Source organism: Dunckerocampus dactyliophorus, chromosome 21, assembly GCF_027744805.1.
Source record: "Dunckerocampus dactyliophorus isolate RoL2022-P2 chromosome 21, RoL_Ddac_1.1, whole genome shotgun sequence".
Taxonomy (NCBI): domain Eukaryota; kingdom Metazoa; phylum Chordata; class Actinopteri; order Syngnathiformes; family Syngnathidae; genus Dunckerocampus; species Dunckerocampus dactyliophorus.
The window spans coordinates 11971808-11991440 of NC_072839.1; the positions used below are offsets into that span (position 1 = coordinate 11971808).

Sequence of the window (19633 nt, forward strand, 5' to 3'; positions counted from 1 at the left end):
TTTGATAAATGTGAGAAACGCTATTGAATCCGATATGGTTCATGGTTTTAATTCATCTTGAACATGCATACAAGTCAAACAGTTGCACATCACACAATACAGTTCACAGTTTGGCATGTCCAAAATATCGTCTATCGTCAGGATGTGTGCGGTGTCCGCGTTTCAGCTTTATGCATGTGGAACTGTAATTCTTCTCCAGAAAATGTATTCTTTAATATTTTTGAGTGTCTGAAATGGATTAGTCGAATTTACATTTGTTATGGGGAAAATTGGTTTGTGTAAATTTAGTTTTTGGTCAGACCTGTGTCCCCCAGGACAATGAAGTTGCTTAGTCCCGCAGTACGTCCTAGAAGATACGTGTAATGGCTACCATAACATGCACCCGCAAAGTCTCTTCCACCCTGGCGGTCATTGTTACCTCTCGTGTTGCTCCATTCAATCCCCCCCACCCCCCCCCACCCCACCTTCCCTCTGTTTTTCCGAGTGTCTTTCCGAGTGTTCTGGTCCCTATGCCGCCGCCCCCCCCCCCCCCCCCCCCCCCCCTTGTGTGATTCACATAGGACTTCCTGACCCCGTCCATATCAATCAGTGCTTTCTCCCTGTGGATCCCGGGGCCAAGAGGAATGCATTGTGTGCTTTGGAACGGCCTTTGTGGCATTATTAATTTATTTTTAGTCCCAGCTTCCATGTGGCGGGGGTGGGGTTGAGGCCGCTGGGGGTGACCAACAGGGTCTGTGCTTGTCACATATGGAAAAACGTGGTCCTGATTTGTTGAATTTTTACATTATGGATGTATTTTTTCTGCTTTGGATAGTGTTTTTTTTTGTTTTTGTTTTTCATTCGGCCGCTGGCCAGTAGTTGTAACTTTTTAAAATTTTGATTGTGTATGAAAAGTTAAGCACTCGAGTAGTTTCACAACACACTTATTTCCAGCTGTGTCCGGTCCCAGCACACATGATTAATACAGCAAACATGGAGGATATGCTGTGCTGTGGGGGTAAAAGCACAATATTGAATATCATTGTGAAGTTAAGGGGTAGTGCATCGTATTAGACGCCATTATACCGCCATAACGCTAATATGTCGTTGGGAAGAGACGCTGCCTTGTTTTACGCACAGGTTTCCCTGCAGCGTCTCTCTGCAGCACATAGAAGGACATGGTGTTGATGGATGTCTGTTGATGTTGTTGTAATCCACAGCTAACACCATCAAATGGCAACACATCCCGTTGACACGACGTGAGGATTTATTTCATAGCCTTGTATTGAGGTGTATCCGATGAACTGGCAAGTAAGTGTGGAACAGGTGGCAGGTGGTGACCTCCACATACCTGGTTCCTCCGGGTGTCGGGGCCCCCCCATACCTTGGTGGCCCGTCGGCCAGAGAGAGGTCCCTTTGTTGGGCTTATTAGACCGCCTGGCTCGGCGGGTGAGGAGTTCGCCCTTCTCACAGAGCAAAGAGCAGCTCTTCATTAAGTCTGCTTGTGCCATGAGCGGAATGTGCCCCTCTTGATTTATAGGAAAGCCTATTAATAGTGCACAGACTTGACTTCTTAATGATGTTCTAACAGTAACATGTCCTGCGAGCCTGTTTATGAGCACCAAACATGAGAAAAATCCATCATCTCCCTCACTGGTTGGCTAGACAGAGGAGACGCTCAAACGATCGCTTTTGAAGTTCTGTGTTCCTGCTTCTGACCGCCGTTAGCTAGATGAGCCAGCCCGTCTGTACAACCACGACTTCAGACGACAGCTTCATTAAAAAAATTTTAAAAAAGAGGCTTCACTACAAACCTCTAAATAAAGCATGGCTATTTGTCAGTAAGTTTGATCATTTTGTTTCTTTAGTGAACAGGCCAACCTAGCATGGTGTTACTGTTCAAATGTGAGCGTAATGTTTGCACTTTAGCTCACATAGCCATGCTAGTCTTGCTACCGTCTGCGTCCTCCTGTCCCACTCCTTAACGTTACCTTGTTGTATGTGATACATGGCATCTATTACGTTGGGTGAGAGTTAGTGTATGTGTCAAAAAAGTGGTTAAAAATGCACAGTAGTGCTACACAGGTTGTCTGAGACAGCTGTGGACAAACGCGTCTCATTAGCTTTAAAGCTACAGACACGCAGAACGGCGTGTTTTCAGTAGGGCGTACTGAAAGTACTTTAAGCTGACTACATTCCAGCTTTCAGCCAATATGGTGTTGTGGGACCTCTGTGACTTGTTGAAAAAAGGTATAATGTGGGACCTTCTTGAATGTCGTCTTCTTGAGGTGCAGACAGGTGAGAAGCGTCGACATCCAAGACTCAAAAAGTCCTCCCTGCTGCTGTTTATCCATTCGTGTTATTCCCCAATTTTTCAGATGACCATGACTTATTGAGTTCTCGGTCCAGACGTTGATGCAAACTCCGCGTTGGGGAGAAGTATTATTTTCACAAGCGTGTGCCAACCCTCAAATGATTTGTCAGAGCCAAGAGCGCAGTGGAGCGAGGAGAGTCTCGTCTCTGTGCGAGCAGAGAACCGGTCCTGGCACACCAGTATCAAGACGTTTCCATCGGCAAACAGAGCCGCTATTGACGCCTGTCAAGTGTGGCAAACGACCGTGGCACCTGTTACTGGGCTGCGGCCTAAGACGTGACAGACGAGCTCTTGCATGCTTGGAACTTTTGTACAAAAGAGCTTTCTTGTGTTATTACTGTCTGGCAAACAATATTTTCTAACCTTCGCATCTCACCTGTTTCCCCCAGCACCCCCAGCTACAACTATGCCCCCAACATGGACAAGCACTGGATCATGCAGTACACAGGCCCAATGAAACCAATCCACATGGAGTTCACCAATTTCCTCCACCGGAAGCGGCTGCAGACTCTCATGTCTGTGGATGACTCGGTGCAAAAGGTGAGTTCGCTGTCAATAACAGGTGTACCTAATGTGTGTCCGCCATCTGCGTCCTCCGACCTAATGTTCACTCTTCTAGGTTTATGAAATGCTGGAGGAGACCGGAGAACTGGACAACACGTACATCATTTATACCGCTGACCACGGCTACCACATCGGTCAGTTTGGACTTGTCAAAGGCAAGTCCATGCCTTATGACTTTGACATTCGTGTGCCGTTCTTCCTGAGAGGACCCAATGTGGAGCCAGGGGCAGTGTAAGGAACCCCGAACATGACCATACAGTCTTCCCTCGCTACATCGCTCCCCTACTTTATCACGTCTTTTCCTAAATTAAGTAATTAATAAATAATTGCTGTTTAGTGGTTGACTATGGCCTATTATTAGTCCAAAAATATTGAAAAACAAGCTGTATGTAGTATTCCTTGGTACCTTCACACTGCATACATATCCAACATGACATAGTGAAATGAAGTTCTCCTCCCATTCCGTGTGGAAGTGGTAGGTATTTGGCTACGTACTTTGCCCTTCTTCCCCGCTACGTTTGAAACCCTTTAAATTTAGAATAAACAAACCGGTGGCTAACTATTTAGCTCGGTAGCGTGCTATGTTTAAAGCGGCGGCCGTCTTGTGTCCCTGCAGTGATCCCGTAGCCTGCCAATTACAGTTGAGCAATGTGCTGGGTGTTATTCCATGTCTACAGCGCCTTTTAATAATGGAAAAAACGTATGTAGAAAGTCGTAAACAAATCTGTTCTAACTACGAAAATATTCCATTTATGAATATGTGTCAGGAACCAAGTAACGGCGATAAACGAGGGACGACTGTAATGCTTTTGGCAACATGTTATCACTGCGGCGGCGAGGTCGCGTGTTCATCACTTCATGTACACTCGATGCTGTGTGCTTCAGAAACCCTCATCTGGTGCTGAACATTGACCTCGCTCCCACCATCCTTCACATTGCTGGACTGGACACGCCTCCAGACATGGATGGAAAGTCTATCCTCAAGCTGCTGGAACAGGAAAGGACAGGCAATAGGTGAGTATAGATGGACGTTCTGTCACGGTACAGTACGGCGCTGTGATTGCTCAAGCTGTGCACAGAGTGGGCTGTAAAAGCTTGTGGCTGCTTTGTGTCAGCTCTTGGTCCTTGACAAGAAGTGCTTGAGGTTCTTCTGCTGAAATTTACTGGACAATTTGTTTTGTAGACATTTTGTTTCTGCAGGCCTGAGTGGAAAAATCTCTCCCTTGCACAACTTAATTTGTGGCATTAGGAAAAACAAACACAAGCCTAAGTGAGATACTGTCTCTGTAGAGAACATTTCATGTGCACAAAAGCGGAAAAATGCTGGAATCGCAAACCTCACAAGCTCTTGAACTCGCTTTTATGTGTGCAAGCTGCATGCCTGACATGCTCTATCAGATAGGGACAACCCTTTGACGACTAACGTTTGTGCTGCTTTCTTTCCCCCCAGATTCAAACCCAACCGGAAACCCAAAGTCTGGAGGGATACATTCCTTGTTGAGCGAGGGTAAACTGGAGCTCTCTCTTCCTTTTTTTCTTCCTCTTTCTTTCTGTCATCGCACACCGTATTATGTCTTGACATGAACCGGATGACAAAATTCAGACATCCTGAAATGTGCAAATGTGTCAACCCTCCATCTTGCAACACAGCAGATTTTTGTTCCTTTGCTGTCATTATCTGACAACACAGCGTAGATGCCTCAAGTAAGCGTAGATGTGCTTCAGAGTAGTCAGCGTACAGCTTGCACAGCAGTACAGGTGTACTAGTCACTGAAAATGAGTCAACACACAGCCATTGTAGTCTAAATAGCTGGAAAGAAAAGTGAGTCGCAAGATAAATGGTATGGGGATGCATGAGTGCTGCACGGCACTGGAGAGCTGTGGTTCGACGTTGAGGAAACCCATGATAATGAGCCCGAGCACATCTTCTTCCCAGCTATTTGGATAATAATGGCTGCCTGTTATTTTCATTTAATAGTAAATATAGGAGAAGCAGTATGGAAGATGGATGGATGGATGGAGTAAATATATACTGCTTTCCAAGCTGTACACTGACTACTCAACAATAGAACAGAGTTTCAGATCTATCGTATAGTATTTAATACATTGGGGGCCGAGATGTGAGGCATGTACAGCGGAACCTTGGTTTTCCTCAATCTGTTCCAAAGTAGTTAAATAGTTTAAAATAGTAATACCGTAGTGTAAATAGTTTTACATGCAGCAAACAAATACATAGAAATGACAAATAAAATGGATAAACGAACATTTAACACCACTTTTACCTTTTTCTTGAAGACTTGTTGAACAAGTGGAAGGAGGACAGGAGGGACGGAAGAGTCACGCAGACGCTGTTTCATTCTAGTCCGTTACTAACTAACCTTTAAAGAGTGGACTCTAACAGTTGTATACTTGCTCACTTCAGCAGCTGGTAGAATCAGCATTACACACACTGGCCCGGCTCCCTATCTGTTGTGTGTCTCCGCTACACCATTCCCCTTGCAACCTGTGTTAAAGGTTCCCACCTTTTACATTAATAGCTACTATATTGTAACAGATGCTACCCTTGTACTTTTGCTGTAACTTCCTTAAGTTCTGGCTCTTGCAGCTATTTGTTGCAGCCATATTGAATTTCGCTCAGAAATACGCAGTGCGCTTGAACGGCTCATCAGTGCACTGCACAGTGCTTGAAAGGAGAAAGGGAGGAGACAGATGAGTTGTTAATCGTCCTGTGTGTGTTCTATGAACAAATAAAGCATACACACACATTATAATGATGATAAAAAGGATTCCCTGGCCAGAATATGTCGATTGTGTCTCAACTCTAAAAGAACCACGATCCATTCGCCGTAAAGACGGAGTCACCAACACGTGGATGCTATGTTTGGGCACTCGATTCCACGGCCAGTGGTTAGGCGCACTACAATAACCAAGGCACTGTACAAAAACTGAGACACATTTAGCAATAATTTGAGGGGAATATAATCAAATCAAAAATGTGAAAAATGAATAAATAAAGGCAAAAAAAGCAGTAAGCAGTAATTTCAAGAAAACTGGGGTTCCTCTCTAGTACTTTTGTAAGATACTGCATATAATATCCTGATCTGCACAGTGATGAAAAAGTAAAACGTGATGGAAAAAGATGACGCAGCATGTTCATTGTCTGTCATCCTGCTATCTTATCCTCAATCCCCATTGAGTCCCAAATTGCTGGCTTGGACCTCTTTTCATTTTTCCACTAATTTAGCAGCAACAGTCAACATCCACACACACACACACACACACACACACACACACACACACGCACACGCAAGCTTGTATGAAAAATGAACAAGGCCGTTGCCTGCACCAGTATGTATGAAATGAAAAGGGAGTGACCTTTGATCCGTCGGGGCTTTGGCTCCTCTAATCCATTCTTTCATTAATCCACACTGTTTATAAAGGCTGTCTGCTTGTGCGCTTGCCTCTAAATGCTGAGATTAGCCTCCGCAGACCTTTCAGTCTGTTGACCATGCAGCTGCACTCTCTCCAGCTAACGTCTCTTTGCACTTGGACTGCTCATGGGGGAAGTGCTTGACTTTGTAGCACAGAATTGAATCATCTTTGTAATTTAGTTATCAGGGAGAGACACTGGCTTTGCAGCTCTTTAATTACACTTGGCGCAGGGCTCCCAAGTACAGCCAAGCCAGTGTGTGAACCCTGGCCGCGTGCCCTTGGAACAAGCGCGCCAGACGGGATAGAAAACGACAGCGGGCCGAGTCTTAAAGGGGCAGGTTGTTCTGTGCTTATTTGTTGCCGTCACTCTGTCTGTGGCTTGCGAGAGGCCAGCCTGGCCTCTCTGGCGAAGAGATGGGGGGGTAGAGGGGGGTTCAGCTGGCATGGGAGACGGAGACGCAGCCAGGTCTTGTGGCGGAGGAGATTGGGCTGATGCTGAAGCCAAGCTGAGGTCAGGGCTTCGTGTTCAGACGCACTCTTCATTCCTCAACCACAAGAAGCAGAAAAATATCCCGAACGAACTCTCTTAACGTTAAATAAGCGCTCACGTTTTCTTTGACCCGTTTGGCTGCTGGGCTCACTGGCTCCTTTTGTCACTGTTGTGCAGAAAGATCCTGAGGAAGAAGGATGACTCTGTGAGCACGCAGCACACCAACAGCCTGCCCAAGTACATGAAGGTGAAAGAAACCTGCCAGCAAGCTGAATTCCAGACGCCATGTGAACAGCCGGGACAGGTGACACATTATTTTTCACTTTACAGCTGTTTTTCTCCATTAAAGGTCCCACATTATACTATTTTTAAACAATTTTACATTAGCGTTCAAAATCTAGCCTTGATGCTGGAATTTAAGCAGCCCTACTGTGAACAAGTCATTTGTCTGTAGCTGCAAATGAGATGTTTGTCCACACTTGTGTGCGTCTCCTATTGTGCACGTTTGACATGAACAGTCAAACCTCAGTTTTTCATATGCCCCAGTTTTTGGATGATTTGGTAACAAATGTTTGTCAAATTGTGTACAGTGCCTTGGTTTTTGTACAATATTGCACGTAACAAAGTAGTCCGTTTGCCCTCTACTGTATCGTTTTACAGTTGGCATCATTAAAAAGTCACTATTTTATAACTGGGACCTTTTTAAATATCCGCTTGTGGAACTATTCTACCTTGCGGCACATCAAGTAGCCCTTTTGCTGCCCCTTTGTCTGCATTTACTTTTTATCTGTGGTCATTAATTTTCTGGTAGTACTGTAGTTGTACAAATACGCGGCCAGGGAGCACACGGACTAGAACAATACAAATAGTTACACGTCCGTGTTGTGTGAAGGTCGGCATTCGAGAGGAGCCACCTTAATGCAAGCCAGATCCACACAAACACGTGTACTGTATGTTGCGCTGCAGAGTTTCTCCTTGAGGTACATGTACAGTATACGCTGGGTGTGTACGTATAACTTAGGCCTAATCTGCTTGCTCACACGTGGCAAAGCGAAACAAACTGGAGTAGACTTAACAGCAGTCTCATACATGGCAGGCAATATCATGACTCACTTCATAAAGGCACATGTGCCGTACTGCCAGCTCGTCAGTGCTAAGCAGGTCGGTTAATCAACACATTTCAGATCAAATGCAATTAAAAATGTTTGATTTTGACTCACATTTTTCTTCTGAAGGCTGGCGGCTGATGTGGATTTATTGTAAATGAAGCTGATGTGCACTTGAAGAGTCATTTAAGCTGCTATATCACAACTTTTCTTTGTTTATTATTGTGGGCGTAGTTTGCATGGTGAGAGAAACAGCATTGCGCCATAGTGAGGTGAGAGTGGTGTGTATGTTTCACAATTATCCTGATTTTCATACTGCCTTTTGTCCATGCACAGCTCTCGTTTGGTCTGTTGCGTCAGTTTAAGAATGATGGGATTGGCCACGGGGCAACAATCCTCCTGCTTCCTCTTCCCATTTGAATGCTCTCCTGCACCTCAGCAGTGGTTCTTGTTGGACCTTTTTAAAGGGGAAGGTGCGGTGCGGTGGAAGCATAAAGAAAAACAGATTGTTTTCATCCCAGTGCGGCTGCTCGCCCTTTCGTGCTCCTGACGTATCAGCTCTGTTAGACCCCCGAGCTCTTCATCACCGTGCAAGCCTTCCAAGGGAAACCCGATAGGCCTCGCGGTCCTGCGTTTGCACCCTCGTTCCCACACTCAAGCGCTGCGCTCTGCAGATGTCTCTCTTCCACATCCTCAGCTCATTTCATCACAGGAAGACGGAGGATGTGCAAGAGGGCGTCGCTTTAATAATTATCCGCTGACGCACTTGGCGTGGACTTGACCCGTGAGCACGAGGAACCAAAAGCAGACACCCCGAGACGGATCCAGTTCAACCTGTGTGGTCATGTCGTCTGTGCTGTTGTGCGTAATACATGAGTCAGAAGCATTCCTCGATCACAGCTCCAGCAGTGCGGTCAAAATCCATAGGATGTGGCGCACCAGTGCCAGAATAAATGAGCTCATTCGGATGAAAGAACACGAACCCTTGACGTCTCTTATGTTTCTTTGTGCTCCACAGAGGTGGCACTGCGTGGAGGAGATCACGGGCAAGTGGAGGATACAGAAGTGCAAGGGCGGCTCCAAGGAGGGCCCCAGGAAGAGGGCTCGGAGCCTCAGGTCCCGCAGCAGCTATGATGCCCACGAGAGGGGCTGCGACTGCGGGGATGCCCTCTTCAAACCCTCCAGGATGGAGCGCCGTTCCCAGCGGTCGTCATCCTCTGGCCAGCGTACGTATGAAGATGTCACGATACAGCATGTGACGCCCTCTAGTGTCTCGTAGAGTAATTACATCTGAAGTAGGTCCACGGCATGAATTCTCAAACTAGTCAGTGCATATACATATGTACATATATACATGACAGATGTCGAAATGTATCATTTACAAAAACAAGTTTATCATCTTACCTTTTAGGTTATCGTCCACGCTTCGTCCACACACGTCCCACCAGGTCTCTCTCAGTGGAATTCGAGGGTCAGATCTACGACGTGGACCTGCAAGCGGACGACCAGTCCGCCGTCCGCCACCGCGCCATCTCCAAGCGTCACTACCCCTCAGAGGACCTGGACTTTGACTCGGACGCTGATGACGGGTCAGAGGAAATGCTTGCAGACGACACCAACGCGGTGGGGTACCCTAAATCCCTGAAGGTTACGCACAAGTGAGTCCCACGGCCTCCTTATGACATGAGTGTCGGATGTGGACGTGTGACACGTCGGGTGTCTTTTGCAGGTGTTATATCCTCATGAATGACTCTGTCCACTGTGAGAGAGAAATCTACCAGTCCTCCAGAGCCTGGAAAGACCACAAGAGCTACGTGGACCAAGAGGTGAGTTTGCACAACAACACAACACAACAACAACACAAGACATGACTGGTGTGTGTCTGGTTGCAGATTGAAGCACTTCAAGACAAAATCAAAAATCTGCGAGAGGTCAGAGGCCATCTGAAGAGGACGCGACCCGACGATTGTGATTGTGGAAAGAAAAGGTGAGCCGTCACTCTGCTCACCCTTAAAATAACACCACCACTTAAATCTACAAACACACTCTTCCTGAAGCGCTGCACACGACGGGGTGGAAATGTGGCCAAAGACGCACTCCTGGTGTATTGCCTGTGCTATTGTTTTTCTGACAAATACACCACCGGGTGGCGCTGTTTTTGAACCCCATCAATTGGATTGACTGGAAATTCCTCACACAGCTCAATTCCAGTCTACAAAACATCCACTGCAACATCAGGTTGTGTAGTCAAGTCATCACAACGTTTGGTACACACCTTTAGGGGACTGACGAGCACATGCATGGGAAATCTCTGCCATAAAGCAAAACCTCTTTGCAGGGACACATAATAGATAATAGCCCAGAAGTCATAGAGCACTGATCTAATGATTCTCAAACTTTGAGGATATCCGTATTACCTCTTATACGTACATTTTAATCTGTATTTTATACCTGTTTTGTATTCTTACTTCATGATTCTAGTTTATTTATACTCGTTTTACTCCCTGCGCTGTGCTGTTATTGCTCCTACTGTGTTGTATAGTGTAGCTATTGGAACTGTAATTATCCTGAACGCACACACCCAATGGACCCAAGGGTGTCCAAAGCGTGGCCTGCGGACCATTGGCAGCCCGCAGCTTGTGTTTTGTTGGCCTGTGGCACATTGTAGAAATAAAATTAAACCAAATAACCCAGCAAAAATGGGAAAAAATGTAAAAATACATGAAAATGTGAAAGTAGCCCCCACATCCTTTAGTTTGTTGTATGCAGCCATCAGTTTGGGAAGTTTGGACACCCCTGATCTAATGTAGTAGAACAGGTATGCTAGCATGTCTTCCAAAGCATTTTCACCACAGCAGTAAGGGGCACCATGAATGCCATTTACAGTAATAATAATAATAATAGTAGTAGTCAAAACTTTCATATGGTTTGTTTTTTGTCACTTTCACCAAAATTTTGCCTCAGTTTTCATACATTTCATGGCCGTTTTTTTTATTACCGCTAAATCACTCGCCGTGGGGCCAAAAACTTGCGGGTGCCAGCACTTTGATAAAGACGTAGAGAAACACGATTAAATTTGATCTCGCCAGGACGTTCAGGAAGTCTGCGTCAACAATTAGTTCCATCCTTTCGTCACGTGTAATTAGTTTACATTGATTTCTGCACGTAAAACTGTAATTAATCTCTATAAAATGTGACTTTGGGTGTCTGAGACACATTGATTGGATTTACAATATTTCCTATGGGGAACGTCGTAGTAATGTGTGTGTGTGTGTGTGTGTGTGTGTGTGTGTACCAGCAGTTATTACAGCAAAGGAGACAGGAACAAGGCAGAGAGGCTGAAGAACAGGAATGATCAACTCCATCCATTTAAGTGAGTTCCTCCTTTGCTTCATGACCAATCATGTCTCTCCACTGCAATTCATTCTTCTACTCATGACTTCTTACAGTATTTGCAGTAAAAACAGATGTCTTTATAACGAGAAACATTTATTGGGGCAAAGGATAAATTAGGAAAGAAATAACATGCGGCACATTGCAACGGAACGTGAGAAGGAAACTAATAAAATCCCCCCAAAAATCATTTTTTTGTCACGTTGGCAAAAGTACACTCATAAATCACAGCTGCAGTATTATTGAGATTGACTTTAAATTGTCTCATGGTCTTGAGTGCCGGGTTTGGATCCAAGAATGTCATCAAGATGACACAGCAGATGAATGGGCGGGGACCTGCTGTGTGTCTGGAAGTGATCAGGTCGCATGCAAACACTGAATGACTCACGAAAAGAGAGGGAGATCCGTCGAACGCACTTGTAGCAGGAGACACTGGGCAGTGTGGATGAGGGGACGGTGGCTGCAATGTCATCCCGGAGCAAACTGGGCACGGCGTGTGCTTAAACACGTTGTTGGACCCTTGGCCCAACATGGAGAGTCTGGGCTGATGTCATTTTTTATTTTTTATTGCACAGGGAGGCGGCGCACGAGCTGGACGGGAAGGTGCAGTTGTACAACGAAATCCGCAGGAGGAAGAAGGAAAGGAAGGAGAAGAAGCGGCAGAGGAAAGGAGATGACTGCAGCCTGCCGGGCCTCACCTGCTTCACGCACAACAACGACCACTGGCAGACTGCCCCCTTCTGGACGTGTATGTATTTCTTCACCACAGTAACACGAATACAAGACGTGTTTTTGGATCGGCTTACATATTTGATATACTTGGATGTTTTTCATGAAATCTAAGCTGGTAAATCCAGCTGAATATAAAACGTCCCGACTTGTATGTGCATGTTGTTTACTGTGCAGCCTTCAGTCCCATGACAAAAACACCAGTATGCATGACAAGCCAACTGTTCCAAAGTATTTTGGTTCGGTCAAGAACACCCAACCACCCGTGTGAACACAGCCTGAGACGTCTCTATGGTCAGGTATTTATTTCCATCCCAAGCTCCAGTCTGACCATCTGTCCATCCCTGTCCAGTGGGCGGGTTCTGCGCGTGCACCAGCTCCAACAACAACACCTACTGGTGCCTGAGGACCATCAACGAGACCCACAACACGCTCTTCTGCGAGTTCTCCACCGGCTTTCTGGAGTACTTTGACCTCAACAGCGACCCCTACCAGGTGCGTCTCCCGCCACATGCGCCCGTGCGCTGCATTTCTCGACGCCCTCCTTTTTAAATGACGCCCGTGTCACAGCTGACCAACGCCGTGTACGAGGTGGACCGCGACGTGCTGAACTCCCTTCACGCTCAGCTGATGGAGATGAGGAGCTGCCAAGGCTACAAGCAGTGTAACCCTCGACCTAAAGGCTTGGATGCAGGTAAATCGTTCACACTCAACTCCGTGGGGTGAGCTGGTCGCTATGACAACAGGACTCAAACGTCCCCACCCAGAGGGATGAGAGTGGAGCTGATGTGTTGTAGTCTCCGTGGTGTGTTTTGCACATATCTGCATGCTGCATGTGTTTGGGAATGATCCACTCTCTCAGGTGGAGGAGCCGAAACTCTTATTTGACCTTTGATTTCTTGTACACACACACACACACACACACACACACACACACACACACACACACACACACACACACACACAGTGACCTCAACTCCTGTGGTCCTTGAAGCTGTTCTCCATCTACCGTGTGCCGATGCAGAATAAGCCTGCCAGTGGCGCCCTCTAGTGTTTGAGTCAATACCTGCAGGATTTCGTCATTATTGACCGGCATAATTATCATCTTTTTTTCTTCTCCCCCCCCCCCACCGTCAGTCGGTGAATAAAAAATGAGGCCATGATGAGCTAACGAGCCTCAGAAAGCACGAGCCACCTTAATTAAGAACTGGACAGCATCCGACGTTGGCTCACAAGTGCTATTTTGCTGGAAAATGAATAAAAAGTAATGACAGGGTTTGTTTAAGTGGCTTAGCAAGAGAAAACCACACTCTCTCTCTCTCTCTCTCTCTCACACGTCTCCTCCTTTTCTTCCTCTCTGCGATGGTCCGACATCTCTCCATAGGTGCATGAAGATCTCTTCAGTGTGAATGAAACTATTGATTTGATTTCCCTCCCACGTCTCCTTGAATCCAAGCATTAACAATGGATTGCTTTTATTTTCCTGATCAGGAGGTAAAGATGGAGGCAGCTATGAGCCACACAGGTATCCACCCAATTTTTGTCTTTCTTCTGTGGCTTTTTCTCCCTCCTCTGTTTTTTTTTTTGTGTTTTTTTTGTTAACACCTGCATGGGCCTCATCGCCTCACTAATAACATCCATGAAGCGCCAGCGCTTTGGTGTGTGGCTGCATGCTGGGGGGCACGCTAACATTCCTCCCATCAATGCAGCTTCCTTTCTCTCATCAGGCTTCAGCTTCCCCCCCCCCCCATCAAATGAGTATTGTCTTTGCAGAGTCGCGGCACTCATTGGAGTTGACGTCATGTGCTTGAGACATTGTAGTGCACGTTCATGACATGAGATGCATGACGGCGTGTCATCCCGCCACACACTTCCTCACCACACACCTGCGGGGAACAGTTTGACATTTTCATCTTGTTATATCACACCTATCCTCCTTCGCCTGACAAGCACAAAATATTGCACCTTTTCCACTGCATGGTACCGACTCGGCTCTACACGCGTTTCCACTGGCAGAAGCAGGTACTATTAAGCGTGGCGTTACCCACAGCTGGTCTTCTTTGTAGCGTTTGTAGCATGTGCGGGGGGAAATGACCAAAATAAACAGTCATGCTAACGTTAACTTACCCTGTCTGCTGTGCAGTGTGCGAGTCTCCACAGTCTCCACTTTGCTGCACCTGCCCTCAGTCTCTTTCCGGGTAATATTTGCCTTTTAGTACATGGCAGAAAGTGTACAAGTAGAAACACACGTGCTAATGTTTGCTGGTGGTTAGCGACAGTCCTTAGTCTCCATTATGCTGCTGCGATCCTGTTTTTTTTATTCCAACCCGTGCGTTCAATGTTTACGCGGTTTCGCCTCCAAGTGGAAAGCCGACAGCGCCAAATGGAGCCCAGCTGGTACCGTGCAGTGGAAAAGCCACAAATATGTCAAACTGTTCCTTTAATGGCTCATGTCCGCTATCATACACACTATCATCATCATCATCGTCATCATCATCATCCAAAAGGTCTCCCACGTTTGCTGGCGGCCATCATGAAATGATCTTTGATCTTTTCCCTTGTGACGTGTGTTTGTGGTACCTGCTTACCAGGCGACAGCAGCACCGAAAGTGGTCAAAGAGGAGACCGAGCCTCTCCTTCCTGTGAGTCCTGAAGCCCCCACCCCCCACCCCCACCCCAGTTTAGTCAAACAAGCACACAAAACGACAATTTTGATGAATGTGACTTTATAAAAAGTTCTTTCCAGAAAGCACATTTTGTCCAGCTTTTCGCTTTCCGTCCCGTCCTGTCTTCTCCTGCTCGTGCAAGCAAGCAAGCGGCAGCTTTGCTTATTTTTTTGACTTCCTTTTTAGCTTTTTGTTTTGAATTCCAGGTTGCAGAGCCTCTTTGTGCAGCTTTATGTGTCACTTTATTGCGGTGGAATATGTTTTCTCTCTGCTGTGTGGCAGCATGTGTTTGCACTGCAAGTGCGTGTGTGTGGGAGAGACCGCATGGTGCTGCAGCTTCATGGTTCTGTCGCCTAGATCCTCACTTCTCCTTGTCTCCTTCTCCTCGGCAGCACACAGCCAGTATGGGACGGACGACAGGGTTAAACTGCCCAACTTGACGGACGAGGACGTCAACTGGCAGGGGCTGGAGGATCTGTACAGCATCAACGAAAGCCTTTACGAATGTAGGCCCGACTACAGCCCGGGTCCGGACGACTGGGCCAACTTCCAGAAGGATGTAGATCACATGTTTGCACTGCCACGCCTTTTGAACAAATTCAACCAAACCTTAACGCTTGACGACTCCACCCTGCCCGACCTGGGCTCCGGGGCCGGGGGCGGAGGCCTTGAAGTGGGCAGCGGGGACGAGCATGTCCTGGCCAGCCTCACCACCATGACCCCTGAACCCAAGCCCACACTGGATTCGCACATCAATGACCTTCCCAAAAGGCAAACGGACCGCCCTCAGATGCCAGTGGTGCCCCCCGCCCAGAATGGGGGCTGGGTGCAGCAGCTGGAGGAGATGGACGGAGACGTGTTCAGCGGCAACGGGCTTACCGAGCTGGACACGCGACACGACGCTCTCCTGCGCACTCAAAACACTCTGCAGCCCCACCCTACCCACATGGAGGGCGCCGCCCCTCACCGCGCTCCGGGTCCTGGTGACGATGACGAGGAAGACATTTTCCAGGACCAAGGCTTCCTCCCTCTTGCCCCAAACACCCTGAGGCCCAGCACCACCTCCACCAGGAGCCCACCCTTCCCACAGACTCGGCCCACCCCGCAGACTCCGACCTCGGTGGTGCTCTCGGCTCCGCCCTTCACATTGCTCTACGAGGGCAGCGGCGCTCCGAATCTCTGATGGTCGGCGCAGAGAGACAGACACGTGACGAGGTCAGTCATTCAGACTTGTATAATGACTTTAAAGGTAATGTTTATTTTTGTACATTATTATTAGCTAACAGTGTTATGATTTAAAATATATATATTATATATTTAGAGAAAAGCCTTAATGCAGCTAAGTGTTGGGAGTCAAATGAGATTATTCTCTACGGATAACACCGTTTTTTATGAGGAATCAGTCAGTTTAGCAAAAACAAACACGGACCCCACATGCACTTGAATCCTTTTCCGCCTCACGAGATGTTACAGCATTTTGGGTTTTATACGCGATGTTAAGTTTTTCAATTTTTTGACACTTGAAAATGTGTGTTTGAGGAAAGGGGTTGGGCATGTTTGGTAGATTCACCGTCCAAAAAGTAAAAATAAACCTTAGACTGATTGGACACCTCAAAACCCACTTTACTGACAAATGATGTTGACTCAGAAGCAGAAAGAATGCAATCACGCGCGGTTACTTCCCGACACCCCCGCCCCCCCATATACAGTAAGCTGAGGTCACGTTAGTGCAATATTTCAACAGCATTTTGCACATTTTACTGCATGATGCTCCAAAAGGGCGGTGCATCAGCATCGCTATGATGTCCCAACCCACTTAAAGTGCGTGTGCGTGTACATGAGTCAGTGGTTGCTGGTAAGCCATGACATCAACTGTGTTTTTTTTAAGGTGTCACATGATGTCACTGATGGGTCGTAATGGTTCAGTCGGCTGACCCCCATGCAGCCAGCGTGGGTTCGGTTCCCGCTCAGTGACCACGTTACATCGCTAATTTAGTTTTAGCGCTAGCAGTGCACGTACAAACTTCGTCATGCGCGAGAATGCTTTAATATTTACTCAAAATTTTATTGAAAAAAATAGTGGTCTCCGCTCTGATAGATGATAGTATCTCCATTAATTACTGGACCTCAACCCCACCTCTGAGGCTAGAAACTTACTGCATATTGCAATATATATTTATCGCTCGCAAAAAATTTGTACAAATATAAAGCCTCTCAAAGCCCTAAAAAAAAATAAACCTATAATAAAAATAGCTAAGCAGTATTTATAACATTGCATTCATGCATGTAAGCTGCTCCCCCCAATGTAAATGCCTTTAAAATATGCAGAATTATATATAATTTTTTTCCAATTTAGTTTAAGTATTCTAAAAACGCATTTGTACAAAGATAGACCCTCCCAACAATTGACTTAAAATATGTAATTGTTATAAAACTAGGCCATCTAATATTCACATTGTAAAAATAGTGAATTATTCTTTTTAAATGCTTTTACCAAGAAAGTAAGTAAAGAATTATGCAATTTTTTTTTCTCTTGTTGACTAGTTGTATTTAGCCGTACCTTTACGTTCCACTCCAATACTTTAGGGGGCGCCCTGGACTGAAATCGAGGCTTTTCAAGATGATAGCATGACACGGGAAACAAAGATTGTTCACCTTTTTAATGATAAATCTCAACAATGTATTCAAGTTGTTTGCGAGTAAAGCAAATAGTCCAAACGTTCATGAGACTTCTGCTCCTGAGGAACATTCTGAATACTGTTAAAATATCAATGAGGTCCAGTCTTTCTTTCTGCTTCTTCATACTTTTCAAAAAGATTCTTTCATATTTCCACCGCGTTTACTTCCTCTGTAACCAACTTGAACCTTTCCTGATATAAGTTGTCACGGAGAAGTGCATTGTGGGTAGTGTAGGCATCTTGACTTTAGTCTTTACGTAAAAGGTAACGTTGATACATACGAATCTCTGTTCTACCATATTTGTATCGCTATTTACACCATGATGTCAGTTAGTTGCTGAGGTACTTTAAGTCACACAAATACTAATTTAAAATTGAATACCCTTTAATAGACCATTTAAAAAATTGTAACGGGGGGGAGAAGTAATGCGTTTCTGGACATGCTGCCTATGCTACTTGATTAGCTTACTACCTTTTATGTACAGGTGATGCAGCATGGATACAATCATTTCACAAACACTTGCCCCTTTGGATCACATCTTTGGGACTTACAGTAGCCTCAGCACAATAGTTGAATTAGCATTTGGACCTGACTGTCTATGTAAATGTACCAGTGTTGCGTTGTTTAAAAGTAGGGAGCCCCGGAGGAGACAAAAGAGACTGAGGTAAAGCTGGAAACATATTCAAACTTCCGGGATCAATAACTCCCACGTGCAAGGTATGGTTTACTGTGTTAGAACCAATTTCCCACCATGGCAACACCTACAACCCAGTTGTCTTCTGTGCAGTCTGACATATTGATCTCTAGGAGAAGCGGGCAGGAACCGTCTACAAATGTCTTCTTGTTCTGTATTATGGCGGTCTCGCTGCTGTCTTCTCCTAGAGATCAATAAGTCAGACTGCACAGAAGACAACTGAGTTGTAGGTGTTGGACTGTGTTAGAACACGTTTCTAGCTTTACCTCAATGTCTTTTGCGAGGGGGGACGCAAAAGTCTGTTCTTTAATTTCTCCATGTCCCTCCAGGGCTCCGTATGTAAGACTTTGAGGCACAAAAATGCAGAAAGTGTCTGTCTGGCTGCAGGACAACAAGAGTGACGACAGGGGGCGCTGTACAGTACTGCAAATGGGCGGCGGAGGTGTATCTTGCATAGGACACGTTTGTGCTTTATTGAGGTCAGTAGCACCATGGTGAGATGCTCAGCCCTTTTAAAGGGGGCGGGCACATGTGTGGGAGGCCCAAAGAAGGCACGTGTCACCAGCGGGCCTGCTCTCAGACATGGGCAGAGTCCCTATGGTGATGCGGCAACACGATAGGCGGGGTTATTGCTTTGAGAGCGTTACCAGGGCAACTGAGACTGCTGTGTCCACGGTCCAGCAACAGGGCAGCGGGCACCTCAGCTCGGGGTGGGATGAACACGGGGCAGGAGCGTGTGCGGGCGTGGCTCTTGTGGCCGCCAGCATGGCAGATGAGCTCACTGACGGTGCCCAGGGGCGGCGGCAGGTGCTGATGCCAGCGCGCCATGCGCTCCTCCTTGTGCTTGATGGAGTACCATGTGAGGAAGATGAAGACGAAGCCAACAAACTTGAGGCTGGCGGCCAGGCCGAAGTAGACAAAGCGGAAGGAGGTGACGTCGTACTCCCAGCAAGAGCCGTGCACGCCGCAGTCCTGCTGCCACAGCATGCACGTGGTGTCGATCACCGCGCCAAAGTAGATAGGCGTGGGGATGTAGGCTGCCGTGGAGGGAGGGGCCACAAACGTTAATGACTGTTGCTGTACAACATCCCCATCAGCAGTTCCTCCCCTCCCCCCCAGGTACCATGAGCCCCGTTCTGGATGGGGTTACTGTGGGAGACAGTTTGGCTTCTCAGTCAATTTGCATGACGAATACTCACGCTGCTTTACCTTCTCTGATGTTGTGTATGTGATGAAGCATCAATACAACATCCTGACTGAGAAGCCAAACTCTCTCCCATCGTAACCCCAACCAGAACTGGGCTCACAGGACAAAGTGGGGTGAACTACACTGCTGATGGGCATGTCACAAAATCCCCCCCCTTAAGCTACTAGTCAGTGGAACCCAAGGTGCCGTTAAAGCGTTAACTGACCACATGGTGGCAGCATTGTACAATTACAGACGCCACTTCTAAGTCAATGGAAATGAGTGCAGTACTGACTAGTTTGTATCTAAATACACAATAAAGTCTCCCAGATGTCCTCATT

The 19633-nt window shown here is 46.6% G+C and overlaps 2 protein-coding genes across 10 annotated transcripts in view; one reads left to right on the forward strand and one right to left on the reverse strand.

Moving 5' to 3' along the window:
* Positions 1–19622, forward strand: part of sulf1 (sulfatase 1) — an 80577-nt gene extending 60955 nt beyond the window's left edge. For 4 of the 8 annotated variants that reach the window (XM_054764984.1, XM_054764983.1, XM_054764985.1 and 1 more), the window contains 14 exons: positions 2743–2893; positions 2973–3148; positions 3803–3931; positions 4368–4424; positions 7017–7143; positions 8964–9171; positions 9357–9603; positions 9675–9771; positions 9838–9932; positions 11244–11318; positions 11914–12086; positions 12420–12562; positions 12638–12761; positions 15126–19622. In XM_054764984.1, coding sequence (XP_054620959.1) covers positions 2743–2893; positions 2973–3148; positions 3803–3931; positions 4368–4424; positions 7017–7143; positions 8964–9171; positions 9357–9603; positions 9675–9771; positions 9838–9932; positions 11244–11318; positions 11914–12086; positions 12420–12562; positions 12638–12761; positions 15126–15916 — 2593 coding nt within the window. In that variant the 3' untranslated portion in view covers positions 15917–19622. Of the gene's footprint in view, positions 1–2742; positions 2894–2972; positions 3149–3802; positions 3932–4367; positions 4425–7016; positions 7144–8963; positions 9172–9356; positions 9604–9674; positions 9772–9837; positions 9933–11243; positions 11319–11913; positions 12087–12419; positions 12563–12637; positions 12762–13558; positions 13593–14658; positions 14710–15125 lie in introns of all 8 variants that reach the window. The other 4 variants (XM_054764988.1, XM_054764989.1, XM_054764990.1 and 1 more) reach the window with 4 other exon arrangements.
* The window catches only part of LOC129173818 (solute carrier organic anion transporter family member 5A1), a 74860-nt gene continuing 55821 nt past the window's right edge, over positions 595–19633 (reverse strand). For both annotated transcript variants that reach the window (XM_054764993.1, XM_054764991.1), the window contains one exon: positions 595–19143. In XM_054764993.1, the coding sequence (XP_054620968.1) occupies positions 18683–19143 (461 nt within the window). In that variant the 3' untranslated portion in view covers positions 595–18682. The remainder of the gene's footprint in view (positions 19144–19633) is intronic.